At 53.7% G+C, this 27,436-nt stretch overlaps 1 protein-coding gene across 2 annotated transcripts in view; it reads left to right on the top strand.

The window, feature by feature from the left end:
- The first annotated feature begins 20,530 nt into the window (after positions 1-20,530).
- Positions 20,531-27,436, top strand: part of PCDH1 (protocadherin 1) — a 145,085-nt gene continuing 138,179 nt past the window's right edge. For both annotated transcript variants that reach the window (XM_032792680.1, XM_032792681.2), the window contains exon 1: positions 20,531-20,690. In XM_032792680.1, coding sequence (XP_032648571.1) covers positions 20,645-20,690 — 46 coding nt within the window. In that variant the 5' untranslated portion in view covers positions 20,531-20,644. The remainder of the gene's footprint in view (positions 20,691-27,436) is intronic.

Raw genomic sequence — 27,436 nt, 5'->3', positions numbered from 1 at the left:
AGCATGGCAGACAAACAGATTGCTCGGATCCCACGTCTCGCCCGGAAGAAAGTGTCATGCTCACAGCTGCCAAGATTTGTGCTGCTACCTGTGCGACATTTTATGCAAACTAATTAACAAGGTCATTTGAACATAAGAGCAGCCATACTCGGTCAGACCAAAGGTCCATCTAGCCCAGTATCCTGTCTTCTGACAGTGGCCAATGCCAGGTGCCCCAGAGGGAATGAACAGAACAAGTAATCATCCAGTGATCCATCCCCTGTCGCCCATTCCCAACTTCTGGCAAACAGAGGCCAGGGACACCATCCCAGCCCATCCTTGCTAATAGCTATTGAATGTACATATTTACACATATTTTGTATGCAACCCTAAACTTCATTTGCAACAAATTGTGTGACCCATGCAGCCCATGCAGCCCTGGGGACGAGCCCTCTGATTATTCCTGGGCAGCACAAAAGGTAGCTTCACCCACCCTGCCAGCAGCCTCACACCAGTCTGGGAGTTGCCTCTCGGGGCCATCGGGTGGTTCGATTGCCATGGTCCAGGGTGCTCTGCTGGGTCAACCAATCCATGCAAAGCAGTTGACATGGGAGCTGGCACTGAGACCCCCCCAAACTCATCCCATACAGGGGCACCCCGAACTGCCCCAAGGATGGAAATAGCTGGTTTCTGGGGAGTTCTGATGTTACAAGGGTGGGGCTTCATGGGATATTGCCCGATCAGACCCATGGAAATGACAGGCTGGGGGAATGGACACAAAGGGGAGTCAACCCAAGGAATACAGAGGAGCCCAGTGCATCCCTGCCCTGACGCAGCCCTGCCCCAGCACAAGGAGCCCAGTATGTCCCTAACCTGGCCTGGGGAGCCTGGTGTGTCCCTGCCCTGTCCTGCTTCCTGCCAGCCCCCTTGTGCAGGAGCACACTGTGGCAAGGACCCAAAAAGAAAAAGGCTCAAGGTGCCAGGAAGAAGATTAAAGAAATGGGAGAACCGCCCAGCTTCAGGCACCAGAGGGGCCATCTTCAGATATGCCAACTCCCCATATCTGACCCTACATCTTTAAAAAAGGGGAGAAGAAGAACTCAGGGAACTACAGATGGGTCAGCCCCATCTCAGTCCCTGGACAACTCATGGAGCAGGTCCTCAAGGAAACCATTTAGAAGCACTTGGAGGAGAGGAAGGTGATCAGGAACAGTCAACGTGGATTCACTAAGGGCAAGTCATGCCTGGACAACCTGATTGCCTTCTATGATGAGATAACTGGCTCTGCAGATATGGGGAAAGCAGTGGATGTGATATATTTGGACTTTTACAAAGCTTTTGATACGATCTCCCACAGTATTCTTGCCAGCAAGTTAATAAAGTATGGGCTGTATGAATGGACTATAAGGTGGATAGAAAGCTGGCTAGATCGTTGGGCTCAATGGGTAGTGATCAATGGCTCGATGTCTAGTTGGCAGCCAGTATCAAGCAGCGGTCCCCAGGGGTCGGTCCTGGGGCCAGTTTTGTTCAATATCTTTATTAATGATCTGGATGATTGGATGGATTACACCCTCAGCAAGTTCATGGATGACACTAAGCTGGGGGGAGAGGTAGATACACTGGAGGGTAGGAATAGGGCCCAGAGTGACCTAGACAAATTGGAAGATTGGGCCAAAAGAAATCTGATGAGGTTCAGCAAGGACAAGTGCAGAGTCCTGCACTTAGGAAGGAAGAATACACTGCTACAGGCTGGGGACCAACTGGCTAAGTGGCAGTTCTGCAGAAAAGGACCTGGGGATTACAGTGGATGAGAAGCTGAATATGAGTCAGCAGTGTGCCCTTGTTGCCAAGAAGGCTAATGGCATATTGGGCTATATTAGTAGGAGCATTGCCAGCAGATCGAGGGAAGTGACTACTCCCCTTTATTCTGCACTGGTGAGGCCACATTTGGAGTATTGTGTCCAGTTTTGGTCCCCCCACTACAGAAGAGATGTGGACAAATTGGAGAGAGTCCAGTGGAGGGCAACAAAAATGATCAGGAGGCTGGGGCACATGACTTATGAGGAAAAGCTGAGGGAACTGTGCTTGTTTAGTTTGCAGAAGATAAGAGTGAAGCATAGGCGAGTGCAGCACATTTCATTAGGGTGTGCACCCAGGGAATTTTATTTATTTTTTTATTTATTTATTTTAAAGGCAAACATCATAAAGGTTGGGGTGCGGGAGGGAGTGCAGGGTGTGGGAGGGGGTGCGGTGTGCAGAAGGGCTCAGGGCAAGGGATTGAGGTAGAGGAGGAGTGCAGGGTATATAAGGGGGCTTAGGGAAGGGGGTTGGGGTGCAGAAGGGGTGTGGAGTGCAGGAGGGGGCTCAGGGCAAGGGGTTGGGGTGCAGGAGGGATGTGAGGTGTGGCAGAGGGCTCAGGACAGAGAGTTGGGGTGCAGCAGGGAGCTCAGGGCAGGGAGCTGGAGTGCATGGGGGTGCAGGGTGCAGCGGGGGCTCAGGGCAGGGGTTTGGGGTCCAGGAGGGGCGTGAGGTGCAGGCAGGGGGCTCAGGGCAGGGAGTTGGAGGGTGAGATGCAGACAGAGGGCTCAGGGCAGGGAGCTGGGGTGCAGGAGGGGTATGGGGTGCAGGCAGGGGGCTCAGCAGGGGTCAGGGCGCAGGATAGATGTGAGGTGCAGGCAGGGGACTCAGGGAAGCGAGTTGGGGGGCGGGGTGCAGGAGGCGTTCTGGCTCCACCCAGCGCCGCTTACCTACAGTGGCGTGCTCCCTGCCTGCCTGCCCTGGCCCCATGCTGTGCCACTCACCACATCCCTGTGCAGCCCGAGGGAGGTGGCACAGGGCTCTGCATGCTGCCCTTGCCATGCTACCAGGTACCTCCCCCGAAGCTCCCATTGGCCACAGTTCCCCGTTCCTGGCCAATGGGAGCTGCGGGTGGCGGTGCGTGGAGCAATGCATGGAGACCTCTTCCCCTCCATCCCCTCTGGGCCCCAGAGACGTGATGCTGTGCTGGCCACTTCTGAGAGTGGCACAGGGCCTCAGGCACCATGGGGGGCACACCCCAAGCGGACGCCTATGGTCAGGGGATATTTGATAGCAGCCTTCAACTACTTGAAGGGGGGTTCCAAAGAGGATGGAGCTTGGCTCTTCTCAGTGGTGGCAGATGACAGAACAAGGAGCAATGGTATCAGGTTACCTAGGGAGGTAGTGGAATCTCCATCCTTAGAGGTTTTTATGGCCCGGCTTGACAAAGCCCTGGCTGGGATGATTTAGCTGGGGTTGGTCCTATTTTGAGCAGGGGGTTGGACTCGATGACCTCCTGAGATCTCTTCCAACCCTAATCTTCTATGATTCTACAGAGCACCCTTCTATGTCCCTCTGTGGGCATGTGGAGTGCCCTGCTCTGTCCCTCTGCAGCCCTATGAAATGCCCGGCTCTACCCCTCTGTGGACCTATGGAGTGCCTGGCTCCATCCCTCTGCAGCCCTATGAAATGCCTGGCTCCATCCCTCAGTGACTCTCTGGAATGCCCAGCTCCGCCCCCCTGTGGCCCTATAGTGCACCCAGCTCCATCTCTCCATCACCCTACAGTGTGCCCGGCTCCATCCCTCTCTGACCCTACAGATCATCCCCCTCTGCTCCTGTTCATGGCTCTGGAGGTCACCCTGGGCTGGTCTCTTTATTTTGGGGAAAATGCCAGCTGAACCCCAGGGCCTGACCACAGACAGGAGGGTGGGTCCAGCACTGTGCGATTGTTCAGTGGGGGTGGACTCCCTGAGGTTCTTAGTGATGACGTAGTCAGCATGGGTCCTGGTCCAGTTGTGTGTGCATCTCACGTGCGAGGTCAGAGTTTTGTGCCAGGCCCTGTCCTGTCAGGGCTGTGTGTGTGCCCCAGCCTTCTGCTGCTCCAGTGCAGGGCAATCAGGAGCAGGGTGGCCGTGGCTCTCCTCCAGGCCCTCACAATGCAAAGCATAGTTAGCTGGGGACTCTGAAGGCAGGATGGAGGGCAGGTCGCGGGAGCCACAACAGCTGGAATAACCGCAGTTACTGGAGAGCAAGGACCTGCTGTCTCCTCCTCCCCTACATGTGTGAGTGGATCCCACCAGCGGTGACCAGCAGACCACGTCCTGGCTCACGGTGGTGGTGACCAGCAGGCAGCATCCCCTCAGGGTGATGAGCTGTGGAGCATCCACTGCATCAGTTGAACAGTGACTGAAGTCCTGCTCTCTAGAACTTGTCATCTGCCCTAGCAGCTTGGTCCAAGGCCTAGTGCTCGACAAAGGTCAGGGATTACTCCACCTTGCCCCATCACTGATGCTGATACCAGGAGGTGCACCAGCCAGCTGCTGACATATGACAGTACATTGTGCTGTGTGCTTGGGAATCCTCTGATGACCCAGCCTGACCTTTTGAATGCCCGGCCAAGACTACAAATAATCGAGGAGACAAACTGAATCCTTTAGTTCTGTCAGTGTAATAAAGCAAAGTGCCACAGCCATCCAGAGTGTGATGTTTCCTCTCTCCCAATAGTGGGGGTCTGCAAGAAGACTAGTAAGTTAATGGACTGGTTCAGGTGAAACTGAAAAACCGCCTTGGGGATGAATTTCGGCCAAGGTCTCAACACCATCATGCCCTTATAAAATGTTGTGTAGGAAGGCCCAGTCAGGAGAAGATGCAGCTTGCTGACTAGCCCAGCCAAAGTGATGGTGACCTGAACATGAGATGGTGCAAAGAGCAAACTGAGAGCTCCAAAGGGGGCTCCATGGGATTCAGGAGGACAATGTTGAGGTCACATGCTGGAGTCGGGTCCCTGACAGGTGGGTAAAAGTTAACCGGCATTTGAGGAACCTTGAGGTCATGGGATGTGATCAGACATCAGATTGCATCAGATGACAAGCCAAGATTGCTGCAGGATGGACCTCAATGGAGCAGAATGACAAGCCAGACTAGTCAAGGATTTTTGATATCAGAGTCTACACTGCGCCTTGGCTGTGCTGAGTTTCCCACACTGAGAAATTCTTCAATTTCAAGCCATGTCTCTCACAAAGATGTTTCCCTGCCCTGTATCAGGATCTCCTGAACTCATAGGAGCAGTCTCTGTCCATGGCACTCAGCAAGCCAACATTCAGTGACTTTGGGTCCAGATTCAATATCTGATCTGCCTGTGGTTCTGTGAGAACAGGTCTGGGCCCTCCAGCTGAGCTGGATAGGTGGCTGCATGGGCATCTGCAGGAAGTATCAGCCAGAACTATCTCAGCTAGTAAGGAGCTACAAGGGTGAGTGTGGCTCTGTCTCATCGGATCTTAGATGTCATGCTGGGAATCCAAGGAATCAGTGGGAAGGCCTACAGGAGGCCTTGATTCCGCAGCAGAAGGAAGGCGGCTGGTAGCAGTCCTGGGCTCATGCCCCCCACCCGCAGAAAAAGTGCATAGATTCCAAGGCCAGAGGGCACCATTGTGACTATCGAGTCTGACCCCCCGGATAGCACAGGCCAGAGACTTGCCTGAGAATCAGTCCCAGGGCAGAGCCAATCTCGATTGAACCATTGCCTGAGACAGAGAATCCACCATAACCCTGGGTATGTTGTTCTAATGGTTAATTACACATCACAGGTTTCACTGTGGCACCTACTCGTGACAGAGTCCAGAGATCAGCTCCTGTCAGGTCTAGCACCCTTTTCCGTCGCTTACTTGTCCAGTGGCCCCACTCACTTTCCAGGACTCAGGGTGCTCTCTCTTCGTTATTCAGCCCTCCAGCCAGGTCACTACACAGTTTTCTGCTTCCAGCATAACCAAGTCCCACCTGACAATCTGTCCCTGTGCCATCTCAGGCAACCTTCTGTAACTCCCAGTCTGTGCCACTTCCCCAGTGGCTGGCAGGGGAACCTGGCCCAGGGATTCTATTATTAGCTGCCAAGGTCTGCACTGTTTCAGCCCTTGCTGCTCTTTCCTTGGGCTTCTTCCTACCTTCTGCTTTCCACAGGCATTCTTCCCTGCACCATCTCCGGGTAAACTTGTCCTGCAGAGCTGGGAAATCAGCACCTTTGCTCGCCCCACTCCACCCTCAGGGTTTCCTTATATCCACCTCTCTGTGCCCGGACAATGCCTGCAGCCTCTCCCCCAGCAGTCCCCTCCTGCTCACAACTTCCTGGCTTTATACAGGCCCACCTTGCTCTTTCCCAGCAGGATTCATCTCCAGTTAGTGATTATTAATCAAGCCGGACTCTCCCCCAGCTGTGCCCTATGAGGTTAATTAACCCCTTCAGGGGAGGTGTGTGTGTGAGGACACCCTATCACATCCTCACTATTAAAAATGTATGCCTAATTTCCAGCCTGAATTTGTATAGCTTCAGCTTCTAGCCATTGGATCATGTTATCCTTTCTCTGCTAGACTGAGGACACCATTGTAAATATTTGTTTCCCATGTAGGTACTTACAGACTGCGATCAAGTCTGCTCTTCACTTTCTCTTTGAGCTCCTTGAGTCTATTGCTATCAAGCAGATTTTCTAAATCTTTATTCATTCTTGTGGCTCTTCTCTGACCCCTCTCCAATCTATCAACATCCTTCTTGAATTGTGGACACCAGAGCTGGACACAGGATTCCAGCACCAGCACCAAATCCAGAGATAAAATAACCTCTCTGCTCCTACTTGAGATTCCCCTGTTATGAATCCCAGGATCCCATTAGCTCTTTTGGCCACAGCATCAGGCTGAGAGCTGCTGTCCAGCTGATTATTAATATCCTCCCCCTCCCACCAAATCGTTTCCCCTGGATAGAGTCCCTATCATGTAGGTAGGGCCCACATTCTTTGTTCCTAGAGACACACATTTACATTTAGCCATATTAAAACACATGTTGTTTTCTTGCACCCAGCTTACCAAGCAATCCAGATCACTCAGTATCTGAGACCTGTCCTCATCATCATTTACTATGTCCCAGTTTATGTGTCATCTGCAAGTTTTGTCAGTGTTGATTTTATATTTTCTTCCGGGTCATTGATAAGAAAAAGAGTGTAAGGCCAAGAACTGGCCCCTGTGGAAGGTCACCCATTCAGTGATGATTTCCCATTTATAAATACTTTTTGAAACCTATATTAGCCAGTTTTTAATCCATTTAAAGTGTGCCATGTTAATTTTAGTTTTTTAATCAAGATGCCTTACAGATGTCTAAGTATATATATATATTATAAAAGCTCTGAGACTTGGTGTTGTCTTTGCTGGAAAACAGGTCTATTATGGGAATTCCCCATTGGCTGAATACCAGCTCCAAGATGGACCCTGGCAGTGGCTGGGGACTGACTGTCTTCTTAGGAAGTCCACTAGAAGTTGCTGACTCTTGGTAGGTGAAGATCCATTGGGGTTATTCTGTGTCACTGGCACTGTGTCCAGAGCCTGATACCTTACTGGCAAAGTGGTGATGAGCAGGAAGCTCTTTGTATGTTTACGTAATATACTGATGTGACAAAGTGGGAATTTTTCATAATATTTTACATGAATATTATGTGTCCCTCAGTTTTCCCTATGTGCTGCATGGTTAAGTAGGTGGGGGAAAAGGTCGTTTACTCTTTGCAGAGGTCCAGGTGTGACTGATGCCTGGCTGTCTGGGGGCTGGGCTCATGCTCACGAAGAGTCCCAGAAAACAATGTCCAGTTGGCCACTCCAGTTGCCAAGACATTTGGTACCTAGAAGCTAAAGACTATGGTTGGCTGACCCCTCTGCAGGAAGCCAGCCAGGTGTGACCAATTAAGGAGGAGGCCAGGTGACAATGTTTGCCCGCAAACAATGAAAAAGGACTGGGGAGAGACCAGGTGGGGGCTGCTGGAGGTAGAGAGATGCTTCTGGACTGGGACTAAAGAGGGGTCAGGAGAGCGCTGGGGTCTGGAGTGATCCAGACAGACTTTGCTGTAACTTCCCATTCTCTATGTTAACTGAGGACTCTTTATGCAGTGTTCCAGACATCTAATGAATTCTCCTGCTTTTACAATGCTCCAGAGCCAGGAAGCTGGGAGTGCATGGCTCCCTTTGGGTGTGTAAGTTCCCTCCCGTGTCCAATCCAAGTGGACTCATTGCAGGGAGCTCATGGCATGGAGCAGGAGAGCGGAAGACTCTGAGGTTCAGTTCCAGGAGGTGGTGAAGCCTAGAGACCTACACAGAGAGAGAGTGTGACCCTTTGGGGAATGACAAACTGAGGGATCCTCCCAGAGACTGTTCCAGAGCTGGGCCTGTGGATCTGTGACAACTGCAGATGTTTTCTGTCAAGATATGCACTGTGGAAATCCATAGAACAGGTAGGAATGCTATGCAAGCTAGTCTGATGACGCAGAGCTCCACCATGTTTATGTGATGTCCCGCATCTGCAGTGGACCAGCTCCCTACATTTGTACATGGCCCAGGTGGGCACCCCAGCCTGTAGGAACCATGTAAGATGTGTTCAGAATCAAAAGTCATTGTTGGGGAAGGGGCCTTCGCACATTTTGGGGGCCTACCCAGTGTGACGGGATCCACAGGGTGCAGCCTGAGACTGTGGGACCACTCTGCCCCCTTAATTCTCTCCAGCCTGGGTTGTGTCTCACAATGCCTTCCTAGTGATCAGCAGCAAACCCCTCCAGATGCTGTGATCACTTAGCACAACAGCACGTGGAGCCCCACACACCCAGTTAGATTGCATGAATGCTCTCAGAGCCGCTCATGAATCTCACAGAGAAAGGCACCAGCCAAATCTCCCCAGGTCCCAGCACTGTACCCCAGGAATATATCATCTCACATTGTTCAAGATGAGCAATGCAGATGTATTAATTGGTTCACTACTTCATCAGTGGAAAATGGATATACACCACCCTTTGCAAAACCTGAGCAGATTTGCCACACATTTCATAAAAACTCACTGGTGAAGATAAAGTTAAACAAATTTATTGACTACAAAAGATAGATTTTAAGTGATATTACATGATAGGCAAAAAGTCAGAGTTAGTTACCAAAAGAAAAGAAAATATAACCACACAGTCTAAATTCTCAACCCTATTAGATTGGGCAACATCTAGATTAAGCAGTTTTTCTCACTCCACTGGATATTGCAGCACTTAATATACAGTTTTTCTCTGGAAACCTGGGCATTTCCTCTGTTGGAGTCTTGTTTTCCTCTCAGTGTCTTAGTTGCTTGCAGTGTAGGTGGGGCAGAAGAAAAGGCCCTGCATGTGGCCACTGTGTCTGTTTTATACCCTCAGTCCTATGTGCTTGGGGACAGAGCCATAACAAGGAATTTTTGTGCCCGAGGCAAGGGCCGGCTCCAGGCTCTTTGGCAGCTGGTCCCTGAGTCCCTGTCAGAGGGAAGGACCTGCCACTGAATTGCCGTCGTCGCTTCATTCATTCTCTGGCGGCAATTTGGCGGCAGGTCCTTCCCTCCTAGAGGGACTCAGAGACCCGCTGCCGAATTGCCACCAGAGAAGCGGTGGCGGTAGAGCTGCCACCAAAGCTTTGCGCGCCTGAGGCAAGTGCCTCACTCGCCTCACCCTTGTTATGGGACTGCTTGGGAAGTACACATCCAGGCACATCTGGGGGCATTGCTGAGTCTCCAGGCAAGGTTGAGAAATTCCCCTGGTATGGCCTCATGCAGGTGAGTCATTGAATTGTAGCTCCCTTGCTGGACAATGGCTATTGATGGGTTGTTTCATACCGCACCTAGGCACTGGTTACTTTCCTTGCTGTTGCCTCTGGGAAGCTAATATCTGGTTGATTCCCCAATTTACCACATGTTTTAGTGACAACCATACAACACAATTCTCATAGCTTCATATGCATGAATGATATACATATATGGATAGAGAAATGACTTTCAGCATATCGTAATCTTTCCCCTGATACCTTACAAGGCATGCTTTATATGTAAGATCACAATTATATAAAAATAAGGAATATGGGCGTTACAAGACGCTCCCCTAAGGTATAGTATGTCACACCCATGCATTCAGCTTTGAGATGACATGAGCTGGATGTGACTTTCTTGATCATCTGGCATCTCATTGGGGAGTAGACAGACCTAAGCCAAAGCTGAAGGGGCCAGAGGTGAAGTCAGGCAATCGTTGGTGTATAAGTGTCCCAGACATGCTGCCCAGCCATATGAGGCAAAGCTGGACCATGTGGTTGGGTTTGATTATATTCCACTTAGTAACAGTGGCAATGGTAGCAATCTGTCCTGCAGAAGATAAGTCCTAGCTGACCTGGAAGCAACCATGGCTCCTACAAGCTCTATTGCCTGTGATGTGGTGAGGGATGATTTTTCACAGTACACAAGAAGGCCCGCAGAGAGAGAGCATATTTGGGGCTTGCCATCATCTCTTATGGGGCTCTGTCCCTAATCAGCCAGTCATCAAGGTCAGGGTAGACATGGCTACCTCCCCTTTTCTGGCGTGCAGCCTCCACCACTAGGCATTTCTCTATGACTCTCAGCGTCATAGAGAGTCCGAATGGCAGTACCTTGTATTGACAGTTGCTGGGCCACTGCACAGATCTGCGGTACTTCCTGGGTGCTTTGTAGAAATTCACATCCTACAAATTGATAGCCATGAGCCAATCTGATGCTGCAGAGCTGGAAGGATGGAAGCTAGGGTTACCACCCGATCTGAGGCAGTGGAGCATTTGTTCAGTCGCCTCCATTCTAGGACAGGCCAACCCTTTTTTCTTCAGGTTAAGGACGTATTAGGAGTAGATGCTTCTTACCCTGGATTCCCATGATAATTCTTCTGTGGCTCCCAGACAAAGCAACAAGGCCATTCACTTCTGCTTATAATACGTTCTTGTGAGAAAGATCCTTGAAGAGGGCGAGGACATGGGGACAGTGGTGGATTTGGGGGAGAGCGTGGTAATCGATGAGGTGACAACATCTAGCACCATTCACTAGCTGTAAACATAGCCCAAGCCAGTGGAAAAGGAAGAAGGGGGCTTCCAAAGATGATGGTGGGCTCTAGGTTGGTGTTAGAGACACCATGGATGGGCAGGCATAGTGGGCGGAGCAGGAGCCAGGAAGAGGATCCAAACCAAAGGTCAGAGCTGATGTCAGGACCCAGAGTCAGGGAGATGAAGCTTGAAATATGAGAAAGGTGAAGTAGCAGGGACTGAGCAGGAGCAAGGCAGGGGAACAAGCCAGGAACGGTAGTAGAAATAAGGCTTGAGCAAGCCAGGAGCCAGATGAGGAGCAGCAGACTCTGGGAGCGTCACAGCTGCAGGTTTAAATGCGTGGAGCAGCCAGAGAGGTGCTGCTGCTACTGGGCTAAAAAGCCAGCCAGCCATCCTTCCTGCCCAGTCAGGTGACACAGTCAATCAGACAGCCTGCGCAGGCCAGCGGTGCTTGTCGGGTGGCCAGCAGACGGACTCTGCCACAGGACCTGATCCCTGAGTGGTGTGCCAAATCTTCATTTATTCACTCTAGTTTAAAGTTTCACATGCTGGTAATACATGTTAACATTTTTAGAATGTCTCTTTCTATAAATCTATAATATATAACTAAACTATTGTTGTATGTAAAGTAAATAAGGTTTTTAAAATGTTTAAGAAGCTTCACTTAAAACTAAATTAATATGCAGAGCCCCCCGGACCAGTGGCCAGGACCCGGCCAATGTGAGTGCCACTGAAAATCAGCTTGCGTGATGCCTTTGGCATGCGTCCCATAGGTTGCCTACCCGTGGGCGCCAGTATGGCACCAACAGTTGCATCAAGACTGCTGTCTCTGCGAGGGTGCTGGTGTGTGAGGGAGAAGAGCATTCACCTCCTGGAATCAGGGCCTCCTCCGAGGGGGGTACTGCAGCTGTCGAGACTGGAGGAGGAAGGGGTTCTCTGCCTCAGTGGGGCTGGTGGTTGCATGGCTTGTGATGGAGTGTAAATCCCTGTTTGCGGATTGGCCCTCGAATCCTTCAGGCAGCAGAGCCCTTCATCTGCTCGGCTGCTGAAATGGCAGGCTCTGCATGGTGCACTGTGCCTCCCATTGCATGCCAGACACTCGGGGCCAGGAGGCTCTTCTTGGGGTGACCGCCATAGCCATTAACCTGGCAGCTGTGTCCACTCTGGCCATGGCCACTTGTCAGGCTGTCTGTGTGGCCGTTTCGCTCTTATTAATGAGCTCTTTGAGTTCTGCCCCATTGTCCTGTGATAGGAGTTTGTCAGAAAAGGGGCTGCTTGCTCCCCTCTGAGGAAATGATCGTTCATGCTTGCGGCCTGATCGGTCATGACACCGTGCTGTAATACAGCACAGGAATAGGCCTTGTGCCCCAGGAGTCCAGTTTCTGATGTTCCTTCCTTCTGGGTGCCACTTGTAGACTTGGATTTTTCCTGCATAGGGTTAGGATGGGCACAAATGTGTTCAAAGCCCTTTTATTGAACCTGCTACCTCTTTCTGACCCTTTTGCACATGGAAGGAAGAATCATAGAATCATAGACTATCAGGGTTGGAAGGGACCTCAGGAGGTCATCTTGTCCAACCCTCTGCTCAAAGCAGGATCAATCCCCAACTAAATCATCCCAGACAGGTCTTTGTCAAGCCTGACCTTAAAAACCTCTAAGGAAGGAGATTCCACCACCTCCCTAGGTAACTCCAGTGCTTCACCCCCCACAAAATGAAAAAGTTTTTCCTGATATCCAACCTAAACCTCCTCCACTGCAACTTGAGACCATTACTCCTTGTTCTGTCATCTGCTACCATTCAGAACAGTTTAGATCCATCCTCTTTGGAACCCCCCTTCAGGTAGTTGAAAGCAGCTATCAAATCCCCCCTCATTCTTCTCTTCTGCAGACTAAACAATCCCAGTTCCCTCAGCCTATCCTCATAAGTCATGTGCTCCAGCCCCCTAATCATTTTTGTTGCCCTCAGCTGGACTCTTTCCAATTTTTCCACATCCTTCTTGTAGTGTGGGGCCCAAAACTGGACACAGTACTCCAGATGAGGCCTCACCAATGCTGAATAGAGGGGAATAATCATGTCCTTCGATCTGCTGGCAATGCTCCTACTTATACAGCCCAAAATACCGTTAGCCTTCTTGACAACAAGGGCATACTGTTGACTCATATCCAGCTTCTTGTCCACTGTAACTCCTAGGTCCTTTTCTGCAGAACTGCTGCCTAGCCACTCCGTCCCTAGTCTGTAGCAGTGCGTGGGATCCTTCCGTCCTAAGTGCAGGAATCTGCACTTGTCCTTGTTGAACCTCATCAGATTTCTTTTGGCCCAATCCTCTAATTTATCTAGGTCCCTCTGTATCCTATCCCTACCCTCCAGCATATCTACCACTCCTCCCAGTTTAGTGTCATCTGCAAACTTGTGACAAGCTTTCAAGCCACACAGAACTCTGCTTCAGGGCTGGGAAAGATACCTTGAGCATCGCCCCTTCCGAGACCTGAAGAAGATCTCTGTGTGGATCAAAAGCTTGTATGTCTCACCAACAAGTTGGTCCAATAAAAGATATCCCCTCCTCCATCTCATCTCTCTCACGTCCCGGGACTTACATGGCTACAACATGATGAGTATATTTCCTTCAATGGTAGCATGTTGGACAGTGTGACCTTTGCCAGCCACGGGCTCAATGTGGGGAGTGGCCCTAGTAGAGACAGAGATTCCTCCACCAAAATGTCTCTTGACATCATGATGAGCTTGGGCCTCAGGGTCAGTGGTAGTGTGAGCAGCGAAGGGTTGGAGGTTTGTCCCTAGGGGACTGGTGTTTATGTCCTTCCATCTGAGATGAGCTGGGATGGTGCTCAGAGCTACACTTTTACCCAGGACCTGTCTATACCTGTCTCTTGAGGCCAGTCTTTGGTGCTAGGTCCATCAGTGCCCAGGGTCAATGCCAGGGCTGCCAGTACAGAGAATGCTGGTTCTGGAGATGCTAGTGCGAAGGCAGATGCTGGTTTGGAGGCTGCCCATTCTGGGGTTGCCAGTGCCAATGTTTTCAGCAGCTTTTTCTCATTGTCAGATTGTGGGTGCCTGCTAGAGGGGGCACTTGGAGGAGACAACTTCTTTGGCTCTGGTTTGGATGTGGCTATGTCCTCTGGGTCAGAAGTAGTCCTCTAGAATGCTCTAATAGACTCAGTTTGAGATGAGCATGTCTGCACTTAACAGAGGAAAAGGAGCAGCAAACAGGGAGGAAAAGGAACAGCAAACAGAGCAGCAAACAGAGCGTAGGTTTGGAATGTGGCTCTCCCCAGGGCACAAGAGGCAGTGGCTGGGGCTATCTGCAAGTGGGGAGAGCCCACCAGAAGGTGGGCAGGGCTTAGATCCAGATGTTTTAGATTCCCCCATTAGGTGTGGCAGTTTCCGCACAGAGACAGGCCCCACTGTACAAGGGGTGTGCAGGGGGGTTTCCAGGGGTACATGTCCAGGACTGTGCATGGGAGGGAGGGAAAGGAAGTCATCCTTTCCTCTCCTTTGTTTGGTTGTTTTCAGTCCCATCAGATGATCTGTCTGATGAGCAGGATTCTGTTGTGTGTTTTGTTTACAAGTCAGGGTTAGGAAGCTCCGCAGGGAGCAGCAGGTTGGACGCTTGCTGAGTCCCCTCTCACTGCTCTGAGCAGTAAGAGGAAATTGAGGGAGGCCTGTGGTTGCTCTGTCCTCATGCTGTCGCACAAGGACACAAGGAGGTGCAGGGCTCATGCACGGCCCTGACAGACACAGCTGTCCTCCCCATGAGGCACTTGTGCACCTAGAGTAGGTTCCACACTGATACATACTGAAAGCAAAGGGGGTGCACTACCATGTGCCCTCCCAGACAGGATTTTGGGCAGAGTCAGACAGAAAAGGACAGGCTGGTGCTGGCCACCTCCTCTTCCTTCCCAACAGGGTTTTTCTATTAATGGCTAATTTATTTTTGCAGAAGTTAGTTAGGTGCCTGTATCCCCCTGGGACTCGCCACAGGACTCCGAGCTCCTGTATCTCCTGAGACTGATGGGGCTCCAAGCTGCCCACATGTCCCTCACACACTGGCTCCCCTCTCAGGATGCAGGCTGGGCCCTGCCAAGAGCAGCAGTGAGGTGTCAGTGAATGGAGCAATCCCAGCTCCACTGGAGGTGCTCAAAGCAGAGACCCCAAGGCAGGGAGGGGCTGGGGGTTGGGCAGGCGAATCAGATGGAATCAGCCAGCCCTTTTTTCCATGTCATTGAGCCTGTAGTATGAGTGAGACAGAGCTCACGGATTTGTGCCATTGGGGCCACATCCCCCAGATGACATACTGCCTGGGGTCTGACCCCCCTTCCTATGTCAGCAGTGCTCAAACTGGGAGGGCTGCCCCACAGATGGTTCAAAGTGGTTTCCATGAAATACAGCGTTTACAGTTTGGTTCAGTGCCTCTCAGCTCCCCCACTGTACACATTGTTACAGCTCCCCCGGTGCCCTTGCCTGCTCAGGGGCTGCATTTTCAGCTCCTGTGTTCAAGCCAGAGAGTGTGAAGGGCCTGGGCGGAGGACAAAGGAAGTGGCGTGTGTAAAATACTAGGAGCCTCTGAAAAAGGCTGGGGAGATCCCCTCCAGGCCAGCAGCACTGTCAGAGCCAGGAACTTTTCCAGAGAAGCTGAAAGTCAGAGCCATGCCCAAGCACGGCAAGATAGCCATTCACAGCATCTCTAGCCTCTTTCACTTGGCTTTACCTGGATTTCCTTTAGGGGTCTGATTTGCCTTGTCAGGTACTGGGAGCTGCTCTCCAGAGAAGGAGAAGTGAGGACTTGGCAAGGGTAGAGGAAGGGGGCCAATTCCAGCATTCAACCACAGATCTTGGCTTGAGGGGTCCATCAGATGGCTTGATCACAGCCTGAGCAGAGATGGAACCTAGGTACGAAGAGGGGAGATAGGTCTGCGGGGGCTGAGCTAGCAGAAGGGCTGGGGCTTCCCCCAGCCTTCAGCATCTCTGGGCCTCCCATCACTGCAGAAGCTGGGCCAGATCTGCATTTGCAGCGGCCGACACAAGCTGCCTCTGTTTTCCTATTTTTGTTATTTTTGAGAGGATATTTTAGCGCTGAGCACATTCCCTCCTGTTGCCATGGCAGCCGTGACAGGGGTTATATACCGTGAGAAAAATACCAAAATTAATGAGTGAGTGAAAGTGCAGCCGAGAGAAAAACAAGGTTAAAAAAAGAGTTAAAACAGTAATAAAAACAATCTCTCAATAATTCGGCAGCAGGCATCCTGCAGGCAGGAGAGAGAGAGAGAGAGAGAGACAGACCATTCCAAGAGTGCATGCTTCAGCCTCCACCACAAACCCAGCACAGAGGCATATACACCACAATTAACACACCTTCCTCACTCAAGCCCACAATCAGTGGTTCAACACCTTCCCAGCTACAGCCCACAATCAGCACAACACCCTTCTAGATACACCCCTCAATCAGCACAACACCTTCCTAGATACACCCTACAATCAGTGCAACATCTTCTTTGCTACACCCCAGACACTGATGACTCTCCCTTGGGATCCCAGTTATGGTCTGGATCCTGGCTGGAGTCCCCAAGCCTCCCCATATCTCTGCCCCCCTACATTATCAGGAGTGGAGGTAGGCATGAGGGGAGTAGTTCTTTCATGTTTCTCATTTCCTTGTGTTTAGTTTTGGGGATCTTTTGCTTTTAATTTTAGGAACAAATGAATTGTCAGAACATCTGGGTTATTAGCATTTGATGCCCAAATCCAGGCTGCTGCCTCTCTCAAGGAGCCCAGAGCTGATGAAAGAGAGAACAGAAGAGCCTTTGAACTCCTCACAGCAGACAGGTTTGCTGCGTGTGAGTGTTGTGGAGGGGGTATTTATTCTCTTGTAAGGTTCATTTGCTTGCCATGTTTCCTTTTCTTCTCGCTTTCCCAGAGATTTATCTGGATGCTCTACCCTTGCAGGCTTTTTTCTTCTGACAAGGCCCCAGTGGCACTGAGGAGCAGCTGTCTCTGTGTGATGCCAGAGCAGACCAGCCTGAGGCATCCTGCCTGGGCCATACTGCAACCTCAGCACCCTCCCGGAGGGTGAACTGGGCCAGGGTCCTGGAAGGCTGGTTTTCTATGGGGTTTATTGTGAGGGGTCCTTGGGGATGGAGATGGAAACCAAATGCTATGCCCCAGATTTGGGGGACTCCCTCATGATGGTTCAACTTGCCTGGGACCAGCACTAGCACCAGGATGGGAGGAGGAAAGGGGAGTGAAGGCAAGAGGTGGGTTGGGCAACAAGGCAGGGGCTTCCTGTGGGACATGCCTAGAATCTTTCTTGGCTCCATTTTCAAATGCCAATTGGTAGCTCAGGGAAGCAGAGAGAAAAATGTCCCTGCCTCCTCTGCATTTTCACGCTGCCAGTGCTGATGTCCTATGCTATGGAATCATCCTGATGCCTCCCCTTCTTAAAGGGCATCGGGTTGTTGGTGTGACTGTCACCCAGGCTTCAGTTCGTCGAGCCTGATGAGCCTCCGCTGACTGGTCAGATTCCCAGCCAGCGCACTGCATTGGGCTGCACTGCTGTAACCCTGGTTTAGACCCTGCCCAGGGTGGCACCTGTATTTGGTGCTGCACACCCAGACAGCAGGCAGTGCAATGCAGCGTACAGGTTGGCACTCAGTACAAAGGAGTGCAGTGACTGATGGAACCCACTCCAACACAGACACCTGGAGAGCGTGTCCTATATGTTGGAAGAAGTGCCCATGGTGATATACCCACCCAGGTCTCTGTACAGGATGACACATGTGCATATGTCACACCTGGCCTGGGAAGCAGCATTACATAAGAAAGGCCATACTGGGTCAGACCAAAGGTCCATCTAGCCAACAGTAAGCAGTGGCAGGTGCTTCAGAAGGAATGAACAGAACAGGATCAAGTAATCCATCCCGTCACCCATTCCCTGAGGTGTCATTGCACGGAATACTCTTGGCTCTAATAGCTATTAGATGCTGGGCTCCAGACTTTGGGGACTGACTGAAAAAAGATGAATCCTGGTTCCATTACAATATTTCTTCAATGCTTTTACCGTTGAGGCCATGTGTGAATAAGCACTTGCAGATACCCTCCGAGCCTGTACAAATGGGCAGTCTAAGCAGGGATGCACACACAGCCTCCCTCACTTCATGTACAATTATGGTAACCAGACATGCAATTTAGCTACACATTTTTTTGCTCATAATATTGAAAATCTGGGCCTCCAACATCTCAGATGTTGGGGCTTCTGCCCTGAGTTTACATCCATGGCTCCATAGTGTCTCTTAATGGGACCCATCCTCAGAGTTCACCTTAGACAGTGCTTCAGACTATCAGCCTCTCTCTGCTTCTGGATCTTGGCCCCTTCTCTGAAGCCCTATAACGAAGGCAGCTGCTTGCATTTTGTCTCTGGGCTGGTTATTCCTTCTTTTTCATAATACAGTTATGAATAATAATAAATAATCCCTGGCTCTTGGTAAGCTCTGATTTCACCAGCTCCCTTTGCAGGGGGGCATTGACCTTTAGGGGGTCTGATCCCCTCTGATTTTGATGTCTTCTGCTGATTGGATTGCAGGTGAATTTACACCAAAGAAAAACCTGGCCCAGCTGGGCAGGAGCAGAGAAGTTTGCGATTAAAAAGCTCCAGGAAAGCCTCTGAGTTCCCCCACCTCAAGAGGAACCAGTTCCTCACAACTCTCTGTGTTCCTTCCCTGCCCACCAGGAAGGGAACTACGCTTGGGTGCCTCCCGCTGAGTCTCACCCAGGGAGAGGCAGATGGATTCCTCCTCGGGGCAAGGAGCCTGAGCCACAACCAGAGTTGCTGGAGCTGGCTCCGTGGAAGGACAAAGCAGCCTCTAGAAGGTGGTGCAGTGGGTCATCAAAGGCCAGCTGACAGCATGTGTGAGAGGAGGGGGGCGGGAGGCTGTCCTGTGCATGCAACAGGTTCATGTAGCTCAGCAGGAAGTAGGGCTCCTCTGTGCCGCCCCGCCCTCAGCTGCAGGAGCTTCATCCCTGGGCTATAAATCTAGGAGTCAATCTACTCCCGGCAGGGATGTGAAGAACTGCCATCTCCCCGCCGCACTTGCGCTCCGAGTCCCCAGCCTACGGATTTCACGCTGCACCACACAGCACCTAGCTTGTCTGGTCAGCCACTCGCCGTTGGCCAGGAGAGTCCCCGCACAGCTCGGCCCGGCTGAATGCTGCGGAGACCGACTCTAGACTGCACTCGCACATTAAAGGAACGGAGGGGCCAGGTGTCACTGGAGCGGCTGGGACAGGGATGATTATCACAGGGAATGGACTGCCCTAGAGCACACGGTCTGTGGGGTTTAGCCCTGACAAGGAATTGTCTCCCCTCCCCCCCAGGCTGCCATACACAGAGGTGCCAAGAAGTGCAAACGAGGTGTCTGACCCAGCCCTGTAATGGGAGGGGGCGGGAGTTTTCAGTGTCAGTGGGGAACCTGCAGCTGCTCAGCTCTGCCCAGCGGGGGTCTGACGCCTGGAAGAAGAGCGTCCGTGACTCACCAGGGTGCTGACACCAGGTCAGTGACTTGCTCTCTTGCCACCTGGTCACCCCTGGACCTGGGGCCGCAGCCAGGCAGCCTGTCCCCGCCGGCCCAAGGTCACTGACTCGGGAACGGGGGATACACTAGCTCTGCGCCCTGGCCCACAGCAGGCCCGCGGAGGCCAGAGCTGTTTGTTGGGAGGTGCTGAGCATCCCTGGGCTCCTCCCGAGCTGCATTTCTTGAAGGGGCGGCTGCTGGCTGGGCCGAGAGCGGCGGGACACAGTCACCAACCACTCTCGTAGCTCCCCAGCGGGCTAGTGAAGCCACATTTCGGCCCGCTGTTCCCTGGGCAGTACCTCACTCTGGTCCCTTCCCTGAGCTGCGCTCTGGGCCCCGACTGGCCAGGATGCCCAGGGTGGGAAGGGGCGAAGGGCAGGCGCGCGGGGAGGGCCCATCGCATGCGGTGCTCATAGGGCTCCTCTGCTCCCGGGGAGCACACCGGCTAGCCGGGAGCCGCAGGCAGCACCTAGGGCAGCTCCAGGAGCGCAGCTCTGCCTTGGAGTCACAGGGCTAATTCCTCCAGCTCCCAGGCTAAGGCAGCACCTCTAATCCCGGAGGAGAGGCTGGGCAGCTCCTTAGTCCCCGGAGAGGCAGGATTGGGGGGCAGCCGCGGATGCGCCGGCCATCGGGCTGCCCGGGGCTCTGCGGGGTGGGGGAAACGGGGCGCTGGCCACGCTCCCCAGTCAGGCTTTCGGGGGCACATTGCTCGGTCCGCAAAGAACCAGGGGTGTCCCAGGGCTCTCCCCTAAGCGCTACCGCAGGGCTGGGGTCTGGCTTGGTTCCCACGCTCACACCGATCCGCCCCCAGCCGGGCCGTGCAGGTGCCGCTCGCTGGGGAACAGGCGGCCAGCTCCGGCTCCGAGTCACCGCGACGCGAGCCAGAGGCTCCAACCGCCTCTCAGCCGCAGCGCTCGGCGGATCTGCTGAGCCCCCGCCCCGCCGGGCTCCACCTCCCGGTGCTGGCGGCAGCAAGAGGCGGAGCAGCGAGGGGGGAGGGGGCCGGGCCGGCTCGGTGCGTCCTTGGCACAGCCTCACACACGCCGAGAGCCGGACACTGGGACGGACACGGCTGCGCCAGCCCCGCTCGCCGCGCCGGGAGGGAGCCGCAGCCCCGACCGGCCGTCACGGGTCCCCCGGGATTCCGCCTATTTTGTGGGGAACCAGCCGGAGGCGCAGAGCGGAGCCGGTCCCGGCAGGGGATGGAGAAGCCGGAGGTGCCGCGCACACGGCGCTCTCCTCTGCCAAGTAAGAGCCGCAGCCTGGAGCCTGCCCGGTGCTCGGTGCCCCCGTGCGGCTGGACCCGGGAGCCCCCCCGTTGCCCCACGACTATGCCTCCGCGTGTGTCGGAATGCGGGAGTGCGCGGGTCCTCCTGGCCGGTCCGCGGGCAGGGAGCGAGGCGGGGGCTGGGTCTCGGGGACCAGACGGCGGCGCTGGCTGCGGGGGCAGCGGGGTGCCCGGGAAGGGGGAGTGGAGCCCAGAAGCGATGCTGGGCAGGTTAGCGAGGCGGATGCTGCGTCCAGCGAGGGAGGGACGCGCCTCCCGGCAGCCAGGCGAAGGAGAAGGGGCAGGAGCTGCTGCCCTTCCGCAGCTTGCGGGGCCACCAACTTTCTTTCCAGGCTCTGTGCTGAGCACCTGGGCGCCGTGATCAGAGGCTGCCCGGGGATCGGAGCCTTATTAGGGAGCATCCGCCCCGTCCCCTCCATGGGCTCCCGGGCTTCAGCCGTCTCGACCCCGGAGATTCCCGACGCTTGTTGGGCGAGGAACCCCCCCAACCTTCCAGGTGGATCACGGAGCTGCCCTAGCCCCAGCCAGGGCCGGGGGCCGGGGGGGTGGGGTGGAGCTGCCTGAGCCAGGGGCTCTCGCTGGCTGCTCAGAGCCGGGGACCAGGGCCGGCAGAGCGGAGGGCCTGCGGGGCTGCGAGCTGCAGTGTCCCGGAGGGGCCGGGCCGGACAGCAGCGCCGCACGCGGCTCATGACACTTGTTGTGCTGCTGCCTCCATTCCCGGGAGAGGCTGCCCAGAGTCTGCCAGACCAGCGCCTCCCCGATCGCCCACCCCGGCTGAAACGGGCTCATCTGTATGGCAGAGGCTGGCTGCCCCCGGCGCTTCGTTCCCCACTGGCCCCCGAGCTCCCGGCCCGCCCCACAGCTTCCCCGGGATAACCGAGCCTGCCCCGGGGTGGGGGCAAATGCTGCTGTAAGTGCGAGAAAGAGACTGGGAGCGCGCGCCCGATCGCCGCTGGCACGGTGTGTGCGCGCGCGCGCCACTGGCATGGGGTGAGGGGTGAGTGGTGTGTGTGTGAGTGTGTATGTGTGCGCGCGCCACTGGCATGAGCTGTGTGTGTGTCTGTGCCACTGGCGCTGCTTTTGTGTGTGTGTCTGTGAACGAGAAAGTACCAGGGAAAGCAGGTGTCCCTTTCTAAATGGTCCAAACGCCTCCTTATCCACAGCTTTCCTGGCCTGCCCATAGCTCCAAGACGACAGCTTTGGGATTTGGCCAGTGATTAGTTCCCCGAGAGCGCGTAGAGTGTGTGCGCCCCCCCCCCCGCGTGAGTGTGCGCGCGCGCCCCCCCCCTTAATCCCTTTCCCCCTTTTTTCTGGGGTCACTGCCCAGCTGCCAGCCTCCCTCTGGGGCTCAGCTCCTCCCAGGTTCTAGCCCAGGGCCAGACTGTGCTAAGTCCTGACAGTTCCAGCCTGGCTTGGCATGGTTGGGAGGGCTGGTCAGTGCTGGAAATGCCCTGGCTCTGGGGCAAGTGGGCAAGGCAGGGCAGGTGTGATCTCTTGCATAGTGTAATATGACCCACCCTGTGTGGGTGACAGTCAGGCTCCAGGCCACTGGTGCCTGCTTCCCACATCTTGCTCCCTCTGTGCCTAGGAATGGTCGGGGGTTCCTTCTGCCTGTAGCTGCTGTGGTGGGGTCGGGCTTGGAAGCCCTGGGCAGGGAGTTGCTGTGGCCGGGATGTGCAGGTGTGATTCTCCGTTGCCGTGTTCCAGTCTACATGGCCAGGCAGCACTGCCTGTAGCTATGGCTGCCAGGATAAGATCTTGTTTTCAGTTGCTTGTTGGTAAGATTTTACCAAACGCCAAATCTTCAGGCTGGAATTTCCCACACTCACTGTCTGTCTCCGGCTGGATCTTTTGGAAGGGTTCAGCTCAAAGGGCTCAGCTATAAACGTTCCCACTGCTGTTGGGTTGAGAAGCTCTGTCACTGCCATGCTTGGGGGTTAAGGCTTGAAATTTGGCCAAGGGATCACTCCTTTTGCTGGTCCTGGGAAAAAAAACACCCAAATTTGGTCAAGTGAAAAGCCTTTGAAAAATCTTAGTGTGCACATGCTCAGTAAGAGAGGTTCAGCCTCTAAAATCTCAAAAGATTCGGTCTGAACTGAGCATGCTCTAGCCTAGGACTGCAAGCGGAGGTGCTGAGCAGGACTTTCCCTGCTGTTGCTCCCCCAAAAGGCCAGGGGCTGCTGTGGAGCAGGGAAGCTGTCTGTCCTATACCCTCAGTGCGCCCCCCCCCCCCATCCAGGCAGGAGGAGGAAAAGGGTGTATGTGTGTGTGTGAGGAGCTCAGGAGGAGGGACAGGTAGGAACAGAATGGTGGGGGGGCAGAAGATGGGAGGGGGGACAGAACAAGATAGCAGAGGGAGGGGGCAGGAGCCATGGAAAGAGGAGAATAAGATCAGGGTGTGAGCATGGCAGGAGCTGGGGACAGAAGCAGTGGGGAGTGGGGGGCAGATGGCAGCAGGGAAGGGGAAATGGGGGGAGGGGGCAGACCAGGAACTCTGGAGGAGGGAGTCTAGGAGCAGAGTAAGTAGGGGCAAGGAGACAGGAGATAGCAGCAGGGGAGGGACAAAGTGAAATGGGGCAGAGAGATTTGTAACCACTAGAGCACACTTCCCTCCAGAACCTGGGACTGAATCCAGGATTCCTTAGTTTCAACTTTATTGTTCAGCAAGTATGTGTGAAACCTACTGGCAAAGTATGTCTCTATCCTCCTCTAGTGGTAGGTCCATATTGAGGTTGATAACCTACTACTGCTATCAGTTAATATTAGCTCACATGGCAGAGTACTGTGCTGTGAAGCAAAGGATCCCAGCCCCGTTGATGACACACATTGGCGTCGGTGTGATTTTACACAATGAAATTTGTGTTTTTTTCAATTGTTATGTTTTTTAAAAGTAGGAAATAATATCTGTAAAGGAATATTAAGGTTGCAAAGTCAAGCACTGAAAAATTAGGGAATGCCTGAATTAAGTTTGCATGTAACCTTAATTCAGTCCACTTATACCTATGGATTAAGATACAGCCTTTAATTCTGTGATCACATACTGCTTTTTGCACTGGTCCCCTGCCGCTTTCAGTGCACAGGGTGGATCTGCTGTAGGAATGAATTAGGGTTGTGTAGTGAAGGAAGCTGCTTTCTGTGGAGGCCTTGCCTCCTTTGCTACAGAGGTTGGAAAGTGGGGAGGGGGTGAGGCGGGGGAGGTTGCAGGAAGAGAAAGGATGGTTTCGCTGTGGCAGCTGAATACCGCCCTCAGGGCTGGAGTATCTCCCTCTCTCTGAAACAGGGTCTGTAGCCTGCATGAAGTGTTGATTAAACCCGAATATGCACAGGTGGCAACTTGGGTATCTGGCTTACAACACCTTAGGTCAAAGCTGCAGAAGTGCTGAGTGCTCACAGCTGTGCTGAAGTCCACGTGAGCTGTGCTTTGAACATTCTGGGTGTTAACAAATGCTAAGATTGGGCCTTCTCAGATTTGGGCACCAAAATTTGTTCCATGCCTTTGGCAGTTTTGGCCTTAAACTCTCTGTTTCACTTTCCCATGTGCAAAATAGGGACAATACCCCCTCTACCTGACAGGCTTTGTGAAGACACATTCATTAACGTGTGTGAAGCGCTCTGATGCTGTAGTGATGAGCAATATAGAAAAGTCCAGGAAGAAATGAATGATTCTGTATTCAGGTCATGGTTTGAGTGGTGTGCAGTAAATAAGATCAGGGGCCATGCAGTGAATGATAAGGATAAACAGAAATATTGAGCATGGTGCACTGTCCACTCAGTGCCCTGAATGAGGCAGAGTCCTGTGTAAACAACAGTATGTAAACATGTAATCCAAGACTGTCTCCTAATGCCCATAAACAAAGAGGACTAATGAAGGCATCTTTAATTCTGGTATTTCCTAACGTTTGAGTTCTGGACTTTGCAACCTTCCTGTACGCAGCCCCTTGGGTGTAATTCTGCAGGGCTTCTGATCCCATCCTTATAACAGCAGTATCTGAGGGCCTTCTGATGGTGCACTGAGTGATGCCAAGTGTGGTTTGCTCTGTTGCTCACTCTTCTCCCTTGGGGAGAGTTGTGTGTGCAGTGGAGTGGTTTGGGTTGTAAATGGTCACTGCTTCGAGTGTTTAGTGGTGCAGGTGAGTTGTAGGAGCGCGCCTGGCTCTTGGAGCAGAAGCTGGGGAGGTCTGGTATAATCCTTAGCTCCTGGAGGAGTTGGTTCCAGTGCATCCTGCACAGATGAGCTTTACCATTGGTGGATAGCTTCACTGTGCCCAAGGGGCCACGCTGTCAGCCATGATCCTCAGGCTGGAGCTCTGCAGCACGTCATTCACAGCCACGCAGTGTGTGGGAGTCGTTCACACACCCTCTGCACCAGCAGAGGATGGTGGTGGGGCTGGGGCAAAAATGCAGCGCCTGCTCCAGCCAAGGTGAATTGTCCTGGGAGTGAGTGCTGGTCTGTGCTCTGCCTCTGGCCCCTGCTGCAGTGAGAGAGGTGGTAGGGTGAGCCCTGGGTTTGCCCAGCCCCACCAGCAATCACAGCGGAAGCTGCTGGGTGCGGAGCCCTGCAAGGCACCTGGCCCATAGAGCCCAGGAATGGCTGACTCAGGCTGCCTGCTAGGCACAGAGACTGCCTTACCTTACAACTTTCACCTTTGCCCCGAACCTCACTCGATGGGAACCACAGCTCAGGGACTGGACACAGTTGCAACCCACGCCTAGAATAAACAAACATGGGCAAACAACCTCTGGGAGCAGCTCCAGGCCCAGCTACAGCTCCAAAAGAGCCTCACCAGGGAACTCAATAGATCCCGACCAGCTCTTGGGGTTTGTCCAACCTGGGCTTTCCCGGGCCCTGTGGTTGGATGGTATTTGTTTGTCTTGCTCCATACACGGCCATTATCTAGGGTGCTACTGAGCAATAGGGTGCCTGAGAAGGGCACATGCACTCGCCGTGCAGGCACGTGGCGCACTGTGGCTGCTGTCAGCCTTTTGCCTCCCTCTGGGAGCCATTCTCCACCAAAGCAGATTTTGCCCTGTTTCTTCTCTGTGCCTGGGAATGTGCTTCTCCAGGGCCAGGGTTGAGTCTTTGTGTTGGTGTCCCTTCTTACTGGGAGGGGCTTGTTTTGCTCTCTCCCGCTGCAGTGCTTTGAAGTGCAAGTGTGGTCACAGTGCCAGTGCTAGGAGAGAGCTCTCCCAGCGCTGCAGGTACTCCACCTCCTCATGGGGATTAGCTTGCAGCGCTGGGAGCCACTGCCACAGCTCCCAGCACTGGGGCAGTGTTTACACTGGCGCTTTGCAGTGCTGTAACTTGCTGCGCTCAGAGGGGTGTTTTTTTCACACCCCTGAGTGAGAAAGTTGCAGTTCTGTAAAGTGCCAGTGTAGCCAAGACCTCACACTTTGCCAGGACAAATGGGGCCTGCCCCACACATGGGTTGCTCCTGGGCTGGCTGCTCCTGCCATGCCAGAGCCACCTCTCTCACTCATGCTTCTAGAGAGGGGAAGATATTTTAGTCTTCCATGAAGGACACTTAGCAAAGTGGGACAGCCATTCCAGGGAGGGGGAGCCGGGCCGTGGGGCCAGGGCCTTGGAGCAGGGCTGCTAAAGCTTCCCTATGATTGTCATCTGTGCTTGTGGAAAAGGCTGTGGTCTGTGTGGGAGAGGAGGGGCTGCACAGGGTCCCCTCTGCTGGGCTGGGGTCAGGGACTTGTGATGGGGTATGAGCTGGTGGCTTGAGGAATGTGCTAAACTATGTGGCGCCTGAGCTGCTCTTGGCACTGACTGTTGCCCCACTCACTCACTGGGGGGAGCAGGGTCCCATTCAGGATCAGAGCACCATGTAGCAGAGTAGGGGTGGGGAACGGAGGGATTCCCCATTGGGGGGAGGGAAGAGGGGGAACTGAGTGTGTGGGAGGGGAGCTCACAATGAATGGGGGTTGGGTAGTGCCCCATGGGATCACTTTGTGCTGGGGAGGGAGACTCAACTTGCGGGGTGGGGTAGGGTCTGGTTATGTGAGGGAGGGGTAGCTCTGTGTTGGGGGGCAGCTTGCTGAGTGTGTGGGTGCAAAGAGAAGGGCTGGGGGAGCTTGCTGTGTGGGGGGTGGTCTGGAGCTTACTCCGTACATGGGAGAGGAGCCCACTGGGCTGGCGGGATCTTGTGCCTGGGGTTCCCATGCCCAGGTGTTGCCTTCCACAGGCTTGAAGCTGCAGCGTCTCTCCAGGGGCTGTGCTAGTAGACAGGCAGCTGTAACCCTTCCCAATGCTCCCCCCCAGTCCTGTGCACACTCGGAGACACTCCCCGCTATATAGGGTGAGGTTGGGGAAGAGCACTGCCAAGGGTCCTGTGCTTTGACCTGCTGGGGCCTGGCACTGCTCGTGGGGTTGATGTTCAGGGCAGGCAGTGAGGCCAGGCGTGCTTGGAGGGGCTGGGCCAGGTGGGCATCTCGCATGTCATGGGGGAGGAGTGAGGGGCTCAGGGCTCATGCCTGGGGGAGAGGCTGGCCCTTAGTGCAATAACGGAACCAGGAAGAACTGGAGAGGGGGCCCCCCAACTGTGTGTTTTGGGGTTGAGCAGGGAGGGGTGTGTATGGTGGAGGTTGAGGTTGTGTGGGGTGCATAGGGGGCAGTGTTGAGGGGCGGGGGTTGCAGTGTGGGGAAGGAGGAGTACAGCATTGCATGTCTGTTCATCACAGGAGGAGTTTCTGTGGGGGTATG

This window comes from Chelonoidis abingdonii, chromosome 7, assembly GCF_003597395.2.
Source record: "Chelonoidis abingdonii isolate Lonesome George chromosome 7, CheloAbing_2.0, whole genome shotgun sequence".
NCBI lineage: Eukaryota > Metazoa > Chordata > Testudines > Testudinidae > Chelonoidis > Chelonoidis abingdonii.
Note: the sequence above shows the minus strand (reverse complement) of the source record. Positions and strands in the feature narration are given on the sequence as shown.